At 40.2% G+C, this 17929-nt stretch overlaps 1 protein-coding gene across 12 annotated transcripts in view; it reads right to left on the reverse strand.

Moving 5' to 3' along the window:
• Positions 1-17929, reverse strand: part of KLHL32 (kelch like family member 32) — a 208090-nt gene that overhangs the window by 91160 nt on the left and 99001 nt on the right. For 10 of the 12 annotated variants that reach the window (XR_009054260.1, XM_057738460.1, XM_057738457.1 and 7 more), the window contains one exon: positions 3199-3297. Coding sequence is in view for 11 of the 12 variants with exons in the window: in XM_057738460.1 (XP_057594443.1) it covers positions 3199-3297 (99 nt within the window). In the remaining variant the exon portion in view is untranslated. Of the gene's footprint in view, positions 1-3198; positions 3298-6233; positions 6362-17929 lie in introns of those variants that run through there. The other 2 variants (XM_057738462.1, XM_057738461.1) reach the window with 1 other exon arrangement.

A 17929-nucleotide genomic window follows, 5' to 3' on the forward strand; every position in this document is an offset into this window, starting at 1 on the left:
GCCCATCTCTCCTGAGGATGGTCTGCAGAGGTTCCTTTACAACATTTAACATAGTGAATAATACGCATGTAAACATGCATACTCAGAAAAACAAGAAAATTCATGCATTTTACCGGACCCATTGTAATCACAAACATTGCTCTTTAATGAATTGGTGCCTCTCTCTGATGAAATTTTTAAAAAGAGCACAATGGACAAGGAAGAGGAACAGAAGGAGGAAAAGGGAAAGAAGCACCAAATTTTATTTGGGACTGAATATCAGACAGCAGGTAAGTCTGACAAGTCACACTTATTAATAATATATAACACAACAGGCTACACGAGACAGAGTCCTACAGAACTTCATTGCAAAGCAAGTGAGACAGGATGCAACCTTGAGGAGTTGTTTGTCAGCCCCTCACCGTGGGATGATGGGCTATTATCGTAGCCCCTCTCCCTTGCAGCCACGCCCCACCCCCAATCAATTCGCTGATTCCATTGCCAGGCGACCAGTTAATCCCGCCAACACGCACGGAGAACATGTGTGTTCTCAATGACAGGCCTGGTGGGAGGGCCTGAGGCCAAAAATGAATAAGGGGGAGCTCTCACAGCCTGGGAGGCTAATGCGATGGCTGTCCTCACGGACACAGAGGGCTACTGATCCTGTGGTGTGGGGTCCTGGCCCCTCGCAGAGGAAAACCAAGAGAAAGGAGCCCACACAGTGGCCTCAACGTGTCCCTTCCTTCGACTGGAGGACAGCAGCCCCAGCAGCTACACACGTGTAGCAGAAACTTGAGGTCAGTGCAATGGCTGATGGCCGGGGAGGCTCCAGGTGGCGTGGGGTGGGGATGAGGGGACTCAGGAAGTGTTCACCAAGTACTTCTCCTAGCATGTGCTTCTTAACGAGCACTGGAGGAGAGTAGGAGGTACCAGGGCCGAGGTCTACCATTCACATCTCCCAAATAATGGTAGTTTGAGGACCACAAAACAATACCACACATCTTAGGAAAATGGTTTCACAAACCCCTCACTGGGCAAAGTACCGAACAAGGATGGAGAATACATTAGCCTTGACGGATGGGTCTTCATTTCTAAATACACTGTAAGCACTGAAGATTTTTCATTTTAACAGAAAATCTTTTTATACCCAATAAAATGATTCCATAGGAACTTAAATCTCAGTTAAGCAATAATACCAAAAACCTGTAAATAGTTATTTGTGTCAAAATATAAAAGCAGACTGACCCCTTCTGATAATTTTAGAATCCTGTAATGAAGGTTTCTGCACACCCATGGTTTTAGTCCTCTTATAGTCAAAGTTTCCTTCTACAATTTGGACATCTTGCAACATCACAAATAAAAAGGAAAAGGAAAAGGAAAATCACAAAAGAGAATGAAATGAAAGCATTGGTGAAAAGAAAGTGAAAATTTTAACCACTGCTCAAGCAGGCGAATAATAAGTGAACTGGCCACAAGATACATCTGTATGCAAGCTACACTTTTTTCCTCAGCAAAATAATGAACGGCAAGAATTAAATTCCAAAGTGCACACAAGTCACCTGGTATCTCAACAGGTTCATCGGATGCGGTAGGGAAAAATACCCATGAACTTCCAACATGCATCTGGAATTCTCATTTAGAGAGCATTATAGGTTTACGTGTATACACACGCATACATGTACCTGCATATACACACTATTTTAATATGCATCATGATAATTAGCACTATAACCAAACGTTAGTCAACACGCATCATTTACTACTACCTGCCATGGAAAAAGCGATGATGCTAAAAGAGCAAGCTGTAATATTTGATGTAAAAATGTCAAATAAAAGTAATTTCAATTTCACAAGTCAAACACACACCTTCAGAGTCTTGTAACCTTTCTATGTTATTTCCATTTGCTACTTGCAGAAAGGGATTAAAACAGCTCTCCCATATCACCCAACAATATTGAGGGGGAAAGAAAGGAAAATGAGATAAAATAGTTCAACATTTACTGTTAGATTAAATATTCTGAGATAGTGATACAACTTTCATGTGCTGTATTTGAATTGCTCCTTAGGTGAACGTGGCCAACATTCCTCACACTGTCTCCCTAGGAAGCACTGGCTCCTATTTCCTGAGGTTGCTGGGGGGATGAGATAAAATGATATATGAGAAAGAGCTTTGGAAATGATCTAATGAGTAACAGAAGTAAAGGCTATATTTAGAATTAGAGGACTTATTAGAAAGGAAATAAAGTAATTAGGCAGAAAAAAAACAGGATTTTTCTACTTACTAATAACATGCCATTTGCACAAGGATAGTGGAATTAAATTATGTGGATTTATTATTTTTTTAAACTTATTTTTACTGTTGTTATAATGCTGTAATAAATGCAAGTTAAAAGTCATACCAGTGGAGTAAATGGGAGGATCTCAATACAGGGGGTTACTACTCAACTGCAAAATAAAAGACTCACAGCCGTACTATCTGCCTAAGATGTCCCATATCTTACTGTTGAACCAAAGGGTTTTCATCCAAGAAGGAAAAAAAAGGTCTTTGGAATCACAAAGGCCTATCACTCACCAGCTATGTCACTTTGGGCAAACTGGGTATATTTCAAATCTTTAATTTTTTTGCCTATGAACACATGCAATGTTGTTGTGAGGACCAACAGCAGGTGCTCAGTGGATGGGAGTTTTCTCTACCTCCTCCTTGAAGAGCCTTTCTTGAAACCCTAGCAAATCAGGGCAAGAATGCACAGCTCACTCATCACTTCTCCAGCATTTATTGCCTGGGAAGCCCATGCAGCAATTAATTATGTATGACTTCATGATATGTTAGCTGCTGTTACTGAAATCTTAAATGACTATCCAACTTTTCATGCATTTCCACAACCAGACAGCATTGCTTCAAATCAAGACCCTCCCCAGCGTCATCTTCCAGGGCCCCAGTAGTGAACCCTGTGTGTGGTTACTGAGTTACTCTGCCGCCCAAGGGAAGTGGGGGCCTGGGATGGGCAGGGAGGGTCGAGGACATGAGGTAGGACACAAGAGCTGCAGCTGTCCTCCTAGGAGCCTCTCAGCTTGTGTCCTGGAGAAATTCTACCATCACGGGCCACATCTTCCGCCCACCCCCTCCTTCCATTTTACCTGTCACTGGGCTCCAGTCAGTGGGTTACTGCAGGGGGAAGGAATGTGCAGGGCATATTAGCAGGATGCAAGCTCACATACCTGGATGAGATAGTGGGAACATAAATTGAGAAGCTCCAACAGCTGTAGGTGACTTCCAGCTGCTAGCACATCCTGGATCACGCCTGGCTCCAACAAAATCTGTTTTTTTTTTAAATGAAAGAAAACTATCAGTTACTTAAAAATGAATACTTGCTTAATATGCAAATATACTGTATTTAAATCGCTGCTTAACATACTGTATCTGAGTTAATACTGTTCCTTATTATGGAAGTCGGTTCTTTTTTTCTATTCGGATTAATGAGCTGTGGCCCTCATTCTAACAGCTGAGTTCTCATTTCCAATACTCATTTCCTGTGACTAAAGCTCCAGAATGTTATTCTTTAGTAAAGGACAGAAACAGTATGGTTAACAGATATTTTAGAGAAAAGGGGCTCACACTTCTTCTTGAAATATGAGACCAGAGGTGGATATGATTCCATTTTACTTCAAAGTCTTACAATAGTAAACTTCGACCACAAACTTTCATTTTTTTCCTTCTCAATCTCAGATTCTCTACTCCTTTCTGTTTCAAATAAAAGATGTAGAAATAGTATTTTCAGAATATAAAGGCATCACAGAGAAGCAAAACTTCCCAGACATACTGTTGATACCAATTCTTCATTTTTTTCTAGTTAGGTCCAACTTTGTGCCTACTGCTGCCAGCTCTTGAGCTGGTGAACAGGGCTGGAGAAAAACACACAATGAAGTTGACTAAATCCACTTTACACACAAGACTGCCAGGCACAGGAGGCCTTTCGTGCCGCTCCAGCCATCCTAACCCATTTCCTGAGCCCAGTGGTTCCCAAAGTCTAGTCTCTGGACCAGCAGCTTCAGCGTCACCAGGGAACTTATGAAAACTGCAAAATCTTGGGCGCCTCCCCAGACCTAACTGAGTCAGAAACTTTCAGGTGAGGCCCAGCAACTGGTGTTTTAACAAGACCTGCTGGTGCTTCTGATGCAGGGAAGCCTGAAAAACACCGATGGGGTCAGCTCACTCTCCCCCTCTATTCCTTCTCACACGCTCCTCTCTCCCCAAGCCTCCACCTCCTCGTCTCTCTCCTTACTTTAACCTCATGATCTCCCAAAGGCTTCCACCACCAAATCTGCCAACCCACATCTGTACCAGCACACTTCACTCCCCTCAACACTGCACTTGTGCACTAGATCCCATCTCTCTCTGCCTGATACTGTCCCCTCTCATTCCTACATCATCATCTCTTCTCTTCTGCTGGATGACTCCCATCGCATACAAATATTCCATTATACCTCTTATCTTAAGAAATAAAAATCCCCCCCCGACCCCACAGATCCCTCCCTGCTCCCCTTCATAACAAAGTTCCTCAGGGAAGCTGTCTATATAAAACACTGCCGTTTGCTCTACGCTGCTCTCTCTCAAACCCACTCCTATGGAGTTTTGTTCCTATTGTTCCTCAAAAAATGCTCTCATCAAGGTCGCCAGTGACCTCTAAATCCAATAGCCATTTCTCAACGTTTAATCTTCCTCAAGCCAGTAGCAGTTAACAAAGTGGATGGCGCCTCTTCTGGAACAATTTTTTCCCCTCCCTCTAGGACAACACACTCTCTCTTCTTGGTTTCTTCTACTTCAGTAACCAGTCCTTTTCCATCTCCTTCTCAACCTGTAAGCTTTGGAGATGCCCAGAGCTCAGTCCCCAGATCTCTTCTTTCCTCTCTCTCTACTTACTCTGTGGATGATCTCGTGTAATCCCATGGCTTTAAAACTATCTATACACTGATTACACTCAAATTTGTTTCTCCAGCCCCAACCTCACCCTTGAACTCCAGACTCTGACATCCAACTGGCTATTCTGTATCCCCACTTGGATGTCTAATGGGCAGCTGAAACTCAACATGCCCCAGACTGAACTCTTCCTCCTCTCCACCAACCACCATACCTGCTCCTTTCCCAAAATGACCATTTCAGCAAATAGCAACTCTCAGTTATTTACATTAAAACCCCAGAGTCATTCTTGACTCCTCTTTTCTCCCCCATATCTCACATCCGATCCATCAGCCACTCCTGTTAGCTCTATCTTCAAAACAGGTCCAGAGTCCAATCACACTCAGTGCTACCTCCACCATTATCACGCTAATCCAACTCACTGTCTTCCTAGATTGACTATAATAGCCTCCTAACTAGCTGAACTGCTTTTTCCTTTGCCTCCTCGCACTGTTTTTTAATAATACCAATTAAATGGGTTCTCTAAAAACGTAAATGAAATTATCTCACTCTTTTATTCAGAACTCTCTGACTTTCTATTTCATTGAAAAGAAAAATCCAAAGTGTTCATTATACCATATAAGGTTCTTTGACTATGTAGTGTTTCCAGCTAGCTGTTTTCTCTGCCTGGATCACTCTTCCTCAAGACATCAGAGAGGCTCACTTCCTGGTGTTCTTCAGACCTCTGTCCAGGTACCATCTTATCTGAGAGGCCTTCTCTGACATTCCTGTGTAAAACAGTACCCCACTCCCCATCATCCCATTCCCAATCTCCTTACTTTGCTTTATTCTTTTTCACAGCACTTAACATCTCTCAACATAGTACATATTTATTTGTCTATTTGATTATTTTCTGTTCCTCCACTCACTAGCATATAAGATCCAAGAGAGTAGGGACTTGGTCCATTTGGCATACCCCACATTTAGAACAATCCCAAACAAAAAGGTTTCACTTAATATTGGTGAATTCACCTTATAATAATTTATTGATGAATTAATTTATATCTAGATTTTTTTTTTCAAAACTATTTATTTATTTATGGCCTTACCACACAGCATGCAAATCTTAGTTCCCTGACCAGGGATTAAATCTGCGCCCCCTGCATTGTAAGCGTGGAATCTCAACCACTGGACCGCCAGGGAAGTCCTCTAGATATGTTTTTAAATTCGGAATTAATTTTATTAATTAGCCTAACATGAGAGGAGAGAGGGAAAAGGACTATACATTTTATTTCTGAACTATTAAAGAAGTAAAAAAGTTAAGCACATGTGGCAAAAATACCAACACTCATCTTACTCTGAAATTCTTTATAACTCCTTTCCTGTCTAGTCAGAGGGAGAAATCTGAATTTCTCCAACTCCTCAAGGAGAGAGGCTTTGACTGACATTCAGGAAATTATTGCAGCTCCCTTCACAGCAGCAAGGATGTAGTGTATTCTTGCAGAAGAGGCATGGCCTAAGGCACAGAACGGGGAATAGATGGATTAGAAAGGTTAGTCTTAGCCTTTACATCCTGTCAGTCGCGCTTATTTCACACACCTGGCATTCATGATAACCTCCAAGGCTCAGTAATGCCAGACACAAAGACAGATATCACAGAGAGACAAGATGAATATTCCATAGCATGTGTAACACGTCCAGCAGGCCACCTGGAGAAACCTCATAAGAGAAACCCATAGTGGGATTATTTTTGTCTTTGTTTCTTGCTTTTTGTTCTGTAGGTTTTTTTTTTTTCTTTCCTCATTATAAGTTTTTCTGAAAGATGCTTTAGCATAGAAAATCCCTAAGTGCTTTTAAAGGGAGTGGTTTGAAAAAAAAAAAAAAAACCACAGAAAAGCTGGGTCTCACTTATGGAAACAGTACCAGCATTTCCAAGCTCCACTTACACCAGAGTCTTGTAAATTCAACTTTTTGCTCTTTGGTGACCGGCTGTCCTCATGTATTTTTGTGTTTGGGCAGTAAAACAAAGATCCGATCTCCTCACAATGTACAGCTGAATCTGTCTATCAGCTTCCTAGAAAAACTGGGTGAAATGGCCTTCTGTAGAAGGAAGGGCTCTCACACAGTTTATGGACAGCAACTGAGATCGCTATGTTTAAGCGCTTCAGAGCACATGCTGGTTACATGCAGGCCTTTCACAAGCATATACCCATCCACATCTAGTCTGGCACTCAAAGCAGCACAGACAGGAGGAAGGGCCATTCCAGGACCACCCACAGGAGGGAAGGGTGTCCCCTGACACTTCAGAGCACAGAGTGGTGGAGGGGCAGCTTGACACACCTAGTCACTCATCAACCTGGAGGAGCTTATTTAGCTCAGACGAGGCATCAACAGTGGACAAGGCAAATGTCTGAATAACAAAAGAGATCAAGAAATGCAGGATGCGTAAAGCCAAGTGGCCCAGAAAGCAGAGGGGAAGGTGAAAACCACTAACACCACAAACTGGGGTGGGCATTGCCTCTTTCCTCAGTGATGATCCCCTGCCTGGGTGGAGGCAGAGCTGGGGCATCTTTGGGTTGGACAAAGAGGTTCTGATGCAATCTCAGGTGGGGCATGAGCACCTCTTGTTCACAGGCCATCTGTATGGAATACGCTCTCCCTGCCACCCACTCACACCTGACCTCCAGGTAACAGAATACAGCAGGGGAGTACTAGCCAGGGAGGTGACAATCTCATTACATAAGCCTTCCTGCAGCTGGTGGCAAGCTAGGCCATATGAACTGAGGAAAGGTCCACAGCGGACCTCTGCCCCACATGCTAAGACTGCACTCATTTTGATCCACTGCGGATAAGAACTGGCCAGTGGCTGTAGTCAGGGTGACATCGGGTGTTGTGACAAAGTAATAGAGCTAAAAGCCACAACTGCAGTTGAAGGTGGTGGTCTCTAAAGATACCAGTGAGAGTTACCACATTCAGAATTCAGGCATCAAGGGGTCCAATTTCCCTGCCGGAAGAAGGCACTCTTGAATATTCAGTCCAAAGGTGTCCTCTGGCCCCCAATCCAATCAGGGTTGAATCTGCACAATCTCTAAAGAAGGCCTTCCAAATTGGAATGAGACTGGGGCTCCTGATCCCAGAAACATCCTCAGGCAGGACACAAGGCCAGACACTTATGAAAGAGGAGTGTGCGGGGTGAGGTATGATTCTGCACAGGCTACCACACGATGGGCCATCTCCATCAGTGCCCAGGCCTCACTTGGCCGGGCTCTGGGAGGGCAGGGCTTGGACTGATGCAGCACACAGACCCCAAGGCATTCCTGCCGTTCCTTCTTCAGCTCCTTCTCCCAAGTCAACAACTGTCCGTCCATCCTTTTAATTCTGCCTCCTTGTTGTTTTTCTTCTCTTCGTCTTCCCTCTCACTTTTACCTTGCTTCTTGGCGTAGCTGCTGGTAGGGACTGTCTTTAATAGCCATGGCAAGTCTCGCTGTGACCTTTTTTCCTGCTTTATGAATAGGTGAGTTGGCATCTTCAAAAATTTTTTGTATCTCAGTTCTTCAAAACTATCTTCCTCATTTCTTGATTTAGGAGATGTTTAAATTACTTACTTCTCTGTTTGTGGATACAGCAGCCTGAAGGAACTGAACAGGTTAAAGCTAGACAACGAAGGTCTTTCCCAAACAACTGTGCGCACAGGAGCACAAGCACTTTTGAAAGCTCTCCTGTAAGTGCAAATTAGATGTGGCCTAAGGGTATTTATAAGAATAAATGAACACATTTATTCTTTATACTTGTTTCTTTGGGATTTTTTTTCTGTGTAATATACCAAAAATGGCAAATTATCACACAATTTTGAACTTATAAATCAAAACAAATTGAATACAACAGCACAAATAACTTTTAAATGATCATATATTCAAGACACAAAACACTTTGCATAATGTTCTTCTTTATTTATTTATTGGCTGCGTTGGATCTTCATTGCTGCACACAGGCTTTCTCTAGTTGCTGCGAGCGGGGGCTACTCTTCATTGTGGTGCGCAGGCTCCTCATTGTAGTGGCTTCCCTTGTTGTGGAGCATGGGCTCTAGGCGCGTGGGCTTCAAGAGTTGCGGCACATGGGCTCAATAGCTGTGGCTCACAGGCTCTAGAGCACAGGCTCAATAGCTGTGGCGCACGGGCTTAGTTCCTCTGCAGCATGTGGAATCTTCCCAGAGCAGGGCTCGAACCCATGTCCCCTGCATTGGCAGGCGGATTCTTTACCACTGGGCCACCTAGGAAGTCCTGCATAAAGTTCTTAAGGAGATTTCTTACAGACAGAATATGAACCATAAGATCTAGCTATGAGAAATTGCCATCAACTTAGTTTTTGTTTCAAAACCATTACATTAAAGATTTTTTTTAAACCACAAGGTGGCGCCTATGTTTAAAGTATGGATTTTCTAAGTTACTCATGCACTGCATCTTTGTAACAGACACTGTTTATTTTTAAGAAAGAAAAAATAATAATTCAAATAAGGATAACAAAACATATGAACTCTACTCTCTAGATGTCTCTATCACTTTGGGAAATGTTCATAAATATTTCTGTTGAAATGCTTGATCTGAGTGACACATTAGAATTCAGTAGTTCTCCATATATTAGGTCCCAATTTATGACTATAGTTCAAATTTTTGTCTTTGTATTCAGGAATTGTCATAACGTGGCCCCAACCTACTTTATAAAACTTATTCCCAATTCCGCAACCTTATGGTCCCTTTGGCAAAGCCAATAGCCCACTGTTCTCCACATATAAGCAATACCCTTCTCTCCACTTTGAATGCCCTCCTCCTAACTTCTTCAATCTCTGTATGTCAAAATCCTACCCATTCCTCAAGATTCAACTCTAAGTCCATTTCCTATACAAAGCTTTTGCAAGATCTTCCTTCACCCCAATCTGAAATTGGGATTAATCTCCTGGGACTCCAAACCACCACAGATATCTAGTGAACTAAGCCCGTGGGCTCTAGGTCATACCACCTGACTTCAAATCCTGGCTCCTCTACTAGCTGGCAGAATGAGATTGGGAAAACTACTCAATTCTATCTGCCTCAGTTTCCTCATCTACACAATGAAATAATCTCTATCTCAAAAGATTTTTCTAAGGACTGAGAAAATGCATATATATCATTACAATTGTGTATGGCTGTGTCAGCAAAATAGCTTAAACAATTTGGGACTTATTTTCCTCACAAAACTTGAACTAGGCAGCTTGGAGTGCCAACAAACCAGGCTTTATGCTTTTTTCTACTTGGCCAGTCTTAGCCTGTGGTTTCATGGTCACATAAAGGCCACCACACCTCCAGGCATTGTATCTGCATTCAAAGCAGAAAGGAAAGAGAGGTCAAAGAAATAGAAATTATGTGCCAGCTCAGTCTGTCATTATTTATTAGAAAACAACAGATTTCCTAAGAACACTACAACAGAAACTTCCGTTCACATTTCATCTGCCAGGTCTAGGTCATGTGACTATTCAAAGCTGTGAAAGAACCTGGGAAAATGAGTTTTTACAGCTAGATGCACTACTGTCCCAAATTAAACTGGAGTCTTATGTAAAGAAAAAAGAGGGAATGCAGGCAATCAGAGTATAGGCCATGGCTCTTATATAAATCTTCAATAAACGTTAACTGTTATCTGTTTCTTTTTCATGTGACTAAGTGCTTTTGACCTGAATGAGTTAGGTGTGTGTTTCTTATGTTTTAGCTATCAGACTTTGATGGCAGGACCCATCCTATTTCATGCTCATTGCTGTTGAACATCCTAAAAGAATACCTCAGGAATTATTTAGTACAGAAATTTACAGGCTTGAAAAATACAGGTCCTGGAGAAAATATTAGAAGATGTCAAAAGCTTCCATCGGGGAGCCTGATCACGTGCTAATCCTCATCAAGGATTTTCCAGTTGAAAGAGTTAAATAAGAGAACACAATAGACATTTCAACTAACAGTTGTAGTAATATGTCCAAATATAGGTCACCTTTGGGTTGGATGTCGTGTATAATGAATTTGTGATTTGATTATTGATTCCTTAAGTTACAAATTCTGTCAGGTAGCTTCCTTCCAAACTTAATACACTTGTGCAAATTTCTACAAGATCTCAATATCAAACATTTAAATATACTAATTTATTTTCCATTTATGAAAAAGCAATCACATTTTCCATCTAGTAGCATATGAAAATAGAGAACACTAGACTTGATTTTTCAGAATATTTAGAAAGAATGTTAAAAACCACAAAGGTAAAACCATAATAAAAACATACTAGTAAAAAAAAAAAGAAAGGTGTGGAAATCACTTGGAGGTTCTATTGTTTTCCTTTACATATTTACACATACTCATGTGGTTCATTTGAAGTTTCTAAGGTTACAGGCAGATAGCAGAAGCATAGCCTCTAAGAAGCCAAGAAGAAACCTTAAATAGATAAGGACACTAATATTATATTACTAGGAAACTACATGCTGCCCTGCAAAAATTTTATCTATTACCATCAACGTAATTTAAAGATCTATAGATGTTCCTATTCATTCTTCCCCTCCTATTTTAGGACATGTAGACGGGTGATGGATTAAATACTTGAGCTAGGTGCTCAAGTAGAGAAAGAAGAAAGAGTCAGATGGAATTATTAAGTTGTGGTGTAATTCACAGAAAGACAGCGGTGGGCACAGGGTGCTATAGGAACACTTGCCTGGAGATGCCTTATTTCACTGAAGCTGTGAAATAATTCTTCATATGAAAAAACTTGGTGCCCTCAAATGAGCAAGCCCCATTTTCTTTTGCCCCCTTCTCCATTAACATAATTCTGGCATTTCAAAGCTCTAAGATGGATAGTTCTGTCAGACAGTCATTTCCAAAAGTTTTTTTCACTGTATTTAAATTAACAAAATATATTATTTAACAAAGTGTAAAGATGAATTATATATACTTGCATTACTATAAAAATATGGCCTAATTATTTGAAAAGGCAGAACAAATTTTTGATAGTTTCTAACTCTAAAAGAAAGAAGCAGTCCAAGCAATTAAATATAATGAAACATGAAGGTCATTGCAGGTTGTAAGAAAAGCCAAATTAATTATTAAGACTCACTTTTATAACCAGTGCTCTTTCAAGTGTGATGACCATGGGAGGTTTCATCCCATTAAGCTTTATTAATGAATCTGGGCTTTTCCCTACAGAGCTAGTTTCTTACAACACTAGCACGGCCAAAGAGGAAAGAAACATTACTTTAAAATACTGACGTCCAAAGATAGAGGGTCTCCTGAAGAATGAATAGGGCTGGTGCCAATATTTTTTTATAGTTGGCTACTACTGTGTCACTGCTGGTGCTCAAGCAGAGACAGAAGCAAAGAGCCAAAAGGAATCATTATGCTGTGGTGTAATTCATAGTAAAATAGCATGGGAAGAAATAAAAATAAAATAAAATAAAATATAAAATAAAATAGCATGGGCACAAGATGCTGTAGGAACTCTTGGCTGGGGATGCCTCATTTCACTGAAGGAAGCCGCAGAATAATTTTTCACATTAAAAAATACATCATTAAAATCCAACTCCATGGAATTCCCTGCATTTGTTTTATAAGGAATGGAGGTAAAAGAATGGTTCTAGTGGCCACTGTAGGAACGCAGGCAAGTCATTGACATGTTTGTTTTTAGCATCACTGTATTAAAAAAAAAAAAAAGGGAGATGACTGCTACCTACTTTCATAAAGCCTTCATAAGGATAAAATGAGATAATCCTGGTAAAATTTTTAGAATAATGCTTGGCATGTTTTACAGGGTAAAAAAAAAAATGTAGTTGCTATTGTTATTATTTTTGTTGTTAATTCCATGAAAAAATAATTCTACTTCACAAAAAATGACCCCTAGCCTAGTTCTAGTGTTTACACATTGCCCTCTATGTACCTGGTACCACGTGAGGTAATTTCATACATGTTATCTCTCCTTCTCATACTCTTCCCCACACCTCACTCCTGCAAAGTAAATATTAACCCCACATGGAAAATGAAGAAACCGAAGGCAGAGAAATTCACCTATTCAAACAGCAAATCTTTTCTGAGTGCTGCAGTGTTCTAGGCACCCTTCTAGGCACCCTTCTAGGCACTGTGGATAAGACCATAAACAAGACAAACATGCATCCTCGGTGTATGGTACTTAGAGTCTAGGCTTTAGCCAGCCGGGTAGACTGTGGTGCCATCAATTGACGAGTGTAAAACAAAGGAAGAAACAGGTTTGGAGGGAGGATCAAGAATTCCATTTTGGGGATATGTTAAGTTCGTGATGGCTATTAGTCATCCAAATAGAGACATCAAGTAGGTAGAAATATGAGAGTCTCGTTGGCAAACTATAAGTCCCAGGCCAAACTTTCCTTTCATATATTTCTGGATGACCTGTGAGCTAAGAATGGTTTAAGACAAAATTTTTACTTGCATTTTTTAAATTTTATTTTTTTCATGAATAAACTTGATCTTTTAGGACACTCTCAGGTCCACAACAAATTGAGCAGAAAGCATAGAGTCCCACACACCTCCCAATCCTGCACATGCGTAACCCCATTATGAACGTTCCCCACCAGAATTGTACATCTGTTACAATCGATGAACCTACATCAATAAAGTATTATCACCAAAACTCCATAGTTTATATTAGGGTTCACTCCTGGTGTTGGGTTTGGATGAAGAGCAGGAGTGCGTATAGAGTATTTTCACTGCCCTAAAAATCCCCTGTGATCCACCTACTCATCCCTTCCTCCCCCCGGCCCTTGACAACCACTTATCTTTTTACTATCTCCATGGTTTTGCCCTTTCCAGGAGGTCATATAGTTGGAATCCCAAAATATGTAGCCTTTTCAGATTGGCTTCTTTACTTAGTAATATGTACTTAATTAAGTTTCCTCCATGTCTTTCCATAGTTTGATAGGTCATTTCTTTTTAGTGCTGAATAATATTCCATTGTTTAGATATAGCGCAGTTTATCCATTTGCCTACTGAAGGACATCTTGGTTGCTTCCAAGTTTTGGAAATTATGAATAAAACTGTTATAAACATCTGTATGAATGTTTTTGTGTGAATGTTAAGTTTCTGATTCCTTTGGGTAAATACCAAGGAGTGTGATTGCTGGATTGTATGGTAAGAATATGTTTAGTTTTGTAAGATGCATCTTCTGTGAATATTTTCTCCTAATCTGTGGTTTTATGCTCATTCTCTTGATATGAATTTTTTGTTTGTTTGTTTGTTTGTTTTGGCACATGGGCTTAGTTGCTCCGTGGCATGTGGGATCTTCCTGGAGCAGGGATCAAACCTGTGTCCCCTGCATTGGCAGGCGGATTCTTAACCACTGCACCACCTAGGAAGCCCCTTGACATGACTTTTGCAGAGCAGTTTTTAATCTGAATGAATTACAGTTTATCAACTATTTTTTTCATGAGTCATGCCTCTGGTGCTGTATCTAAAAAATCATCACCATACCCAAAGTCATCTAAGTGTTCTCCTGTTATCTTTTAGAAGCTTGATACTTCTGCATTTTACATTTAGGTTTGTGATCTATTTTGAGTTAATTTTTGTTGAGGGTGTAAGGTCTGTGTCTAGGCTCATTTTCTCACAGAGGATGTTCAGCTTGTTCCAGCACCATTTGTTGAAAAGACTATCTTCGCTCCATTGCATTGCCTTTGCTCCTTTGTCAAAGATCTATTTCTTCGTCAAAGATCTATTTCTGGTCCCACTGTAAGTTCAAACAGTAGCAACAATTTGTCAATATCCACAAGGCAACTTACTGGGATTATGATTAGGACTGCAGCGAATCTACGGATCAAATAGGAAAGACTGACATATTAACAGTTTTGAGTCTTCCTGTCCATAAATATGGAATATGTCTCCATTGATTTAGTTCTTTGATTCCTTCTATCAGAGTTTTGTAATTTTCCTCACACAGATCTTGTTCATATTTTGACAGATTTATTCCGAAGTGTTTCATTTTAGGATGCTAATGTCTAAGAAGGCTTTTAACTTTTAAAATAGGTGGAAAAAGCTCAAAAGATGAATAATATACTGTGATATATAAAAAAATGTGAAATTCAGATTTCAGTATCCATAAATAATAAAGTTTTATTGGAACACAGCCGTGCTCACCTATTTACATATTTGTCTCTGGCTGCTTTCATGCTACAACAGCAGAGTTGAGTAGTTGCAGCAGAGCTGTACATGGCCTGCAAAGCCTTACTTACTTACCATACAACCCTTCACAGAAAAAGCCTGCTGAGCCCTAGTCTGGAGTGTAGGTGAGGGCTCTCAGTCAACAGCACAAGACTGTACCAAATAACATGGGTCTGGATGACACTGTCGAGGAAGCGAGCTGGACTAAACAGGAGGGTCCCAACACATGAGGAATTCGGAGCCTGTGGAAGAAGGAACAAGCAAAGACCCTGGAAAGGAATGATGGGGAGGAGAGCTGGGGGGCACAGAAGGAGAACCCACCGAGCGTGATGTCTTCACAAAAGGCTTCCATGTAGAAGCAGGCTGACTGTGTCGAATGCAGCTGAGAGGTCACAGTGATGTCATTTAACTGGTTTGGCAATATCTGTGACCGTTAAGGACAGTTCCAAAAGAATGCTGAAGATGGAAATCTCCAGACTTGATGAGTGGAAAAGTGAGTACAGATGAGGAAAAGTGAGTAAGTTTATGGAACTCTTTTCATACGTTCTGCTGCGAAGGAAACCAGAAGAATAAACGGTAGCTGAAGAAAAACAGGAGAACAAAAAAGGGATTTTGAAAGACAAACAATAAAGCATGTATAAATACGGGTGGCAATGTTCCAGTGGAGAAGGAGAAACTGATGATGGAAGAGACAGAACTGAAGATTCAGGAGTGATGACTGAGGGGGTAGGAGGGAGTAGGATCCAGAGCTTAAGTGGAGAGATGAACCTTTGACAAAGCAAGGATACTTCTTCCACCACAAAATATGGGAGTACAAAGAATCAGGGCACAGAAACACAGAGGTTTGGAGATTCGATGGTGAAAAGATGATCTTCCTGTCTGCATCTGTCTTCTCAGTGGAAGGTAAGTTTCCCTTGTGGTGTGTGTACCAGGGTAGGGCAATGAGAGGGGGACAGGGTTTGAAAAGAAAAAAGCAGAAATGAAAAACTTACCAGGGAGAGGAGAAAAGCAAATTTACTAGGAAAGCAAATTAGTACTGCCTGGCTAGGATCAGTATCCATCTGAGATTTGGGAATCATGGATTTGAAGTGAAAACCGTAAGTTTTTCCAGCAACAATCAGCAGAGCTGATATTTACAGTGGAATTCAGTCAACAATTCAAAGTTGCCACAGGCTGGAATCACACTTGAGCCCCTCTAAGGTTGATGGCTGTATCTCTGGGCTGTGCCAAACTGTTTCCACCCTGACAGATACATGCTAACATACGGATGCACAGCTATAATCAGTTTTTTTAAGAGCTACATCTATTCAATCACCATATATCAAATGGCTACCTTTTCTCCCTGCAAAGTAAAACGCAGGTATTACTCTACAAAGTCCTCCATCATTCATTCTCTTACCTGAACTAGTGTAACTTTTGGAGCACTGAACATCCTCAGATGCTTCACCATGCTCCATACACAAATAATTCAGGCCCTTGGTAATCCATTTCCAATAAATGCAATGGTGTGTTGAACCGGCATTTCCATTCCTTGTTCAGTCCACTCAGAGAAAGCATTCACTGCATTTTTTTCACTGATGCATCCCTAACATCTAGTAAGTCCTTAACACATAGTAGGCACTCATTAACTCATCGATGAATTAATGGATCCCAGTTTGAGAATAAACTACAAATGGATGGTTTTTATAAATTATACAAAGGAAATAAAATATTCACGAATTATCTTAGGACATTCAATACCTCTGAAGTAGCCCTTAGCTGAATGTTTGCATCATTATTCTACTCAAATGGAATATCGACTTGCAATATAAATCTTCTCACAAGTTTTGTGTGGCTAGTTATGGTTTTTTATCTTGAAATTAACTACAAAGGCCATATATTTTTCTATCAGGTTGTTTTCTTTTAAAAAATCTTACATTTAGAACTGTAAAACTCCCACATACTACTATTCTATAGAAATACTACATGTTTCCAGCAGAGGGCTCAAGAATTCTTTTTTAAGGAAAGAAGTTCATTGAACAACACCAGCTATTGCAAAACTCCTTCAGAAGGCAATCTCACAAAAAATACATTCCTCTTCCTGATCAAGTAACTCTAGGTCAATGAATTTCTTTTAAATAATCCAAATGAAAGAAAAAAACTGTATTACAATAAGGCAGCGTTATTTGTATACTATGCATTTATGGATAAATGTACTTGTATCTAATTCCAGAAGAGACATTGAAGTAAATTATAATCACAAAAATCTATATTAAATTACTCAAGAGATGGGCAAAGGCCAGGAAAAAAACAGAAAGATGACATATAATGTGTAAATAAGTGAGAATTTGGGTGAATAAGGCTTTCACTTCCATTCTTCTTTATGTTTGTGTAAACATTTGGGTGATTGTTTTCATTTTCCAAAGATAAAAAAACAGTAATTTATCTTTACAGAATTTGCATGCTTCTTAATTTCAGTTCTGAAAATAAGGGTGGAAAAAAATTAGGAAGCAAGTAGAATGGCTTATTTATGGAACAATTTGGGATTCTGGAGATACTCATTTTTGCAGGCAGAACTAATGTGGTGTAGCATCACTTTTTTCATGCCTACAAATAATATAAATGTACCCCTGGAATTCCAAAAACTTTCAGATAGAGCTCCCAAATCTTTTTATTCACTTTATTTATTTACATATACTCATTTTCAGGAGGATCTGAGGCATCAATACAAGCATTTAAAAATCAGGAACATAACTCGAGCCAAGAAGAAAATAGGAAACAAAAAGTAATATGTGGTCAGGAGAAGGGATATGTATGTACATCCTCATAACTATTAAAAGTGGGCCGCAAAATGTCTCCAAGCTTCCTGGCATCAAAACTACAAAGGAAATAT

The sequence above is a fragment of the Hippopotamus amphibius genome, chromosome 6 (assembly GCF_030028045.1).
Source record: "Hippopotamus amphibius kiboko isolate mHipAmp2 chromosome 6, mHipAmp2.hap2, whole genome shotgun sequence".
NCBI lineage: Eukaryota > Metazoa > Chordata > Mammalia > Artiodactyla > Hippopotamidae > Hippopotamus > Hippopotamus amphibius.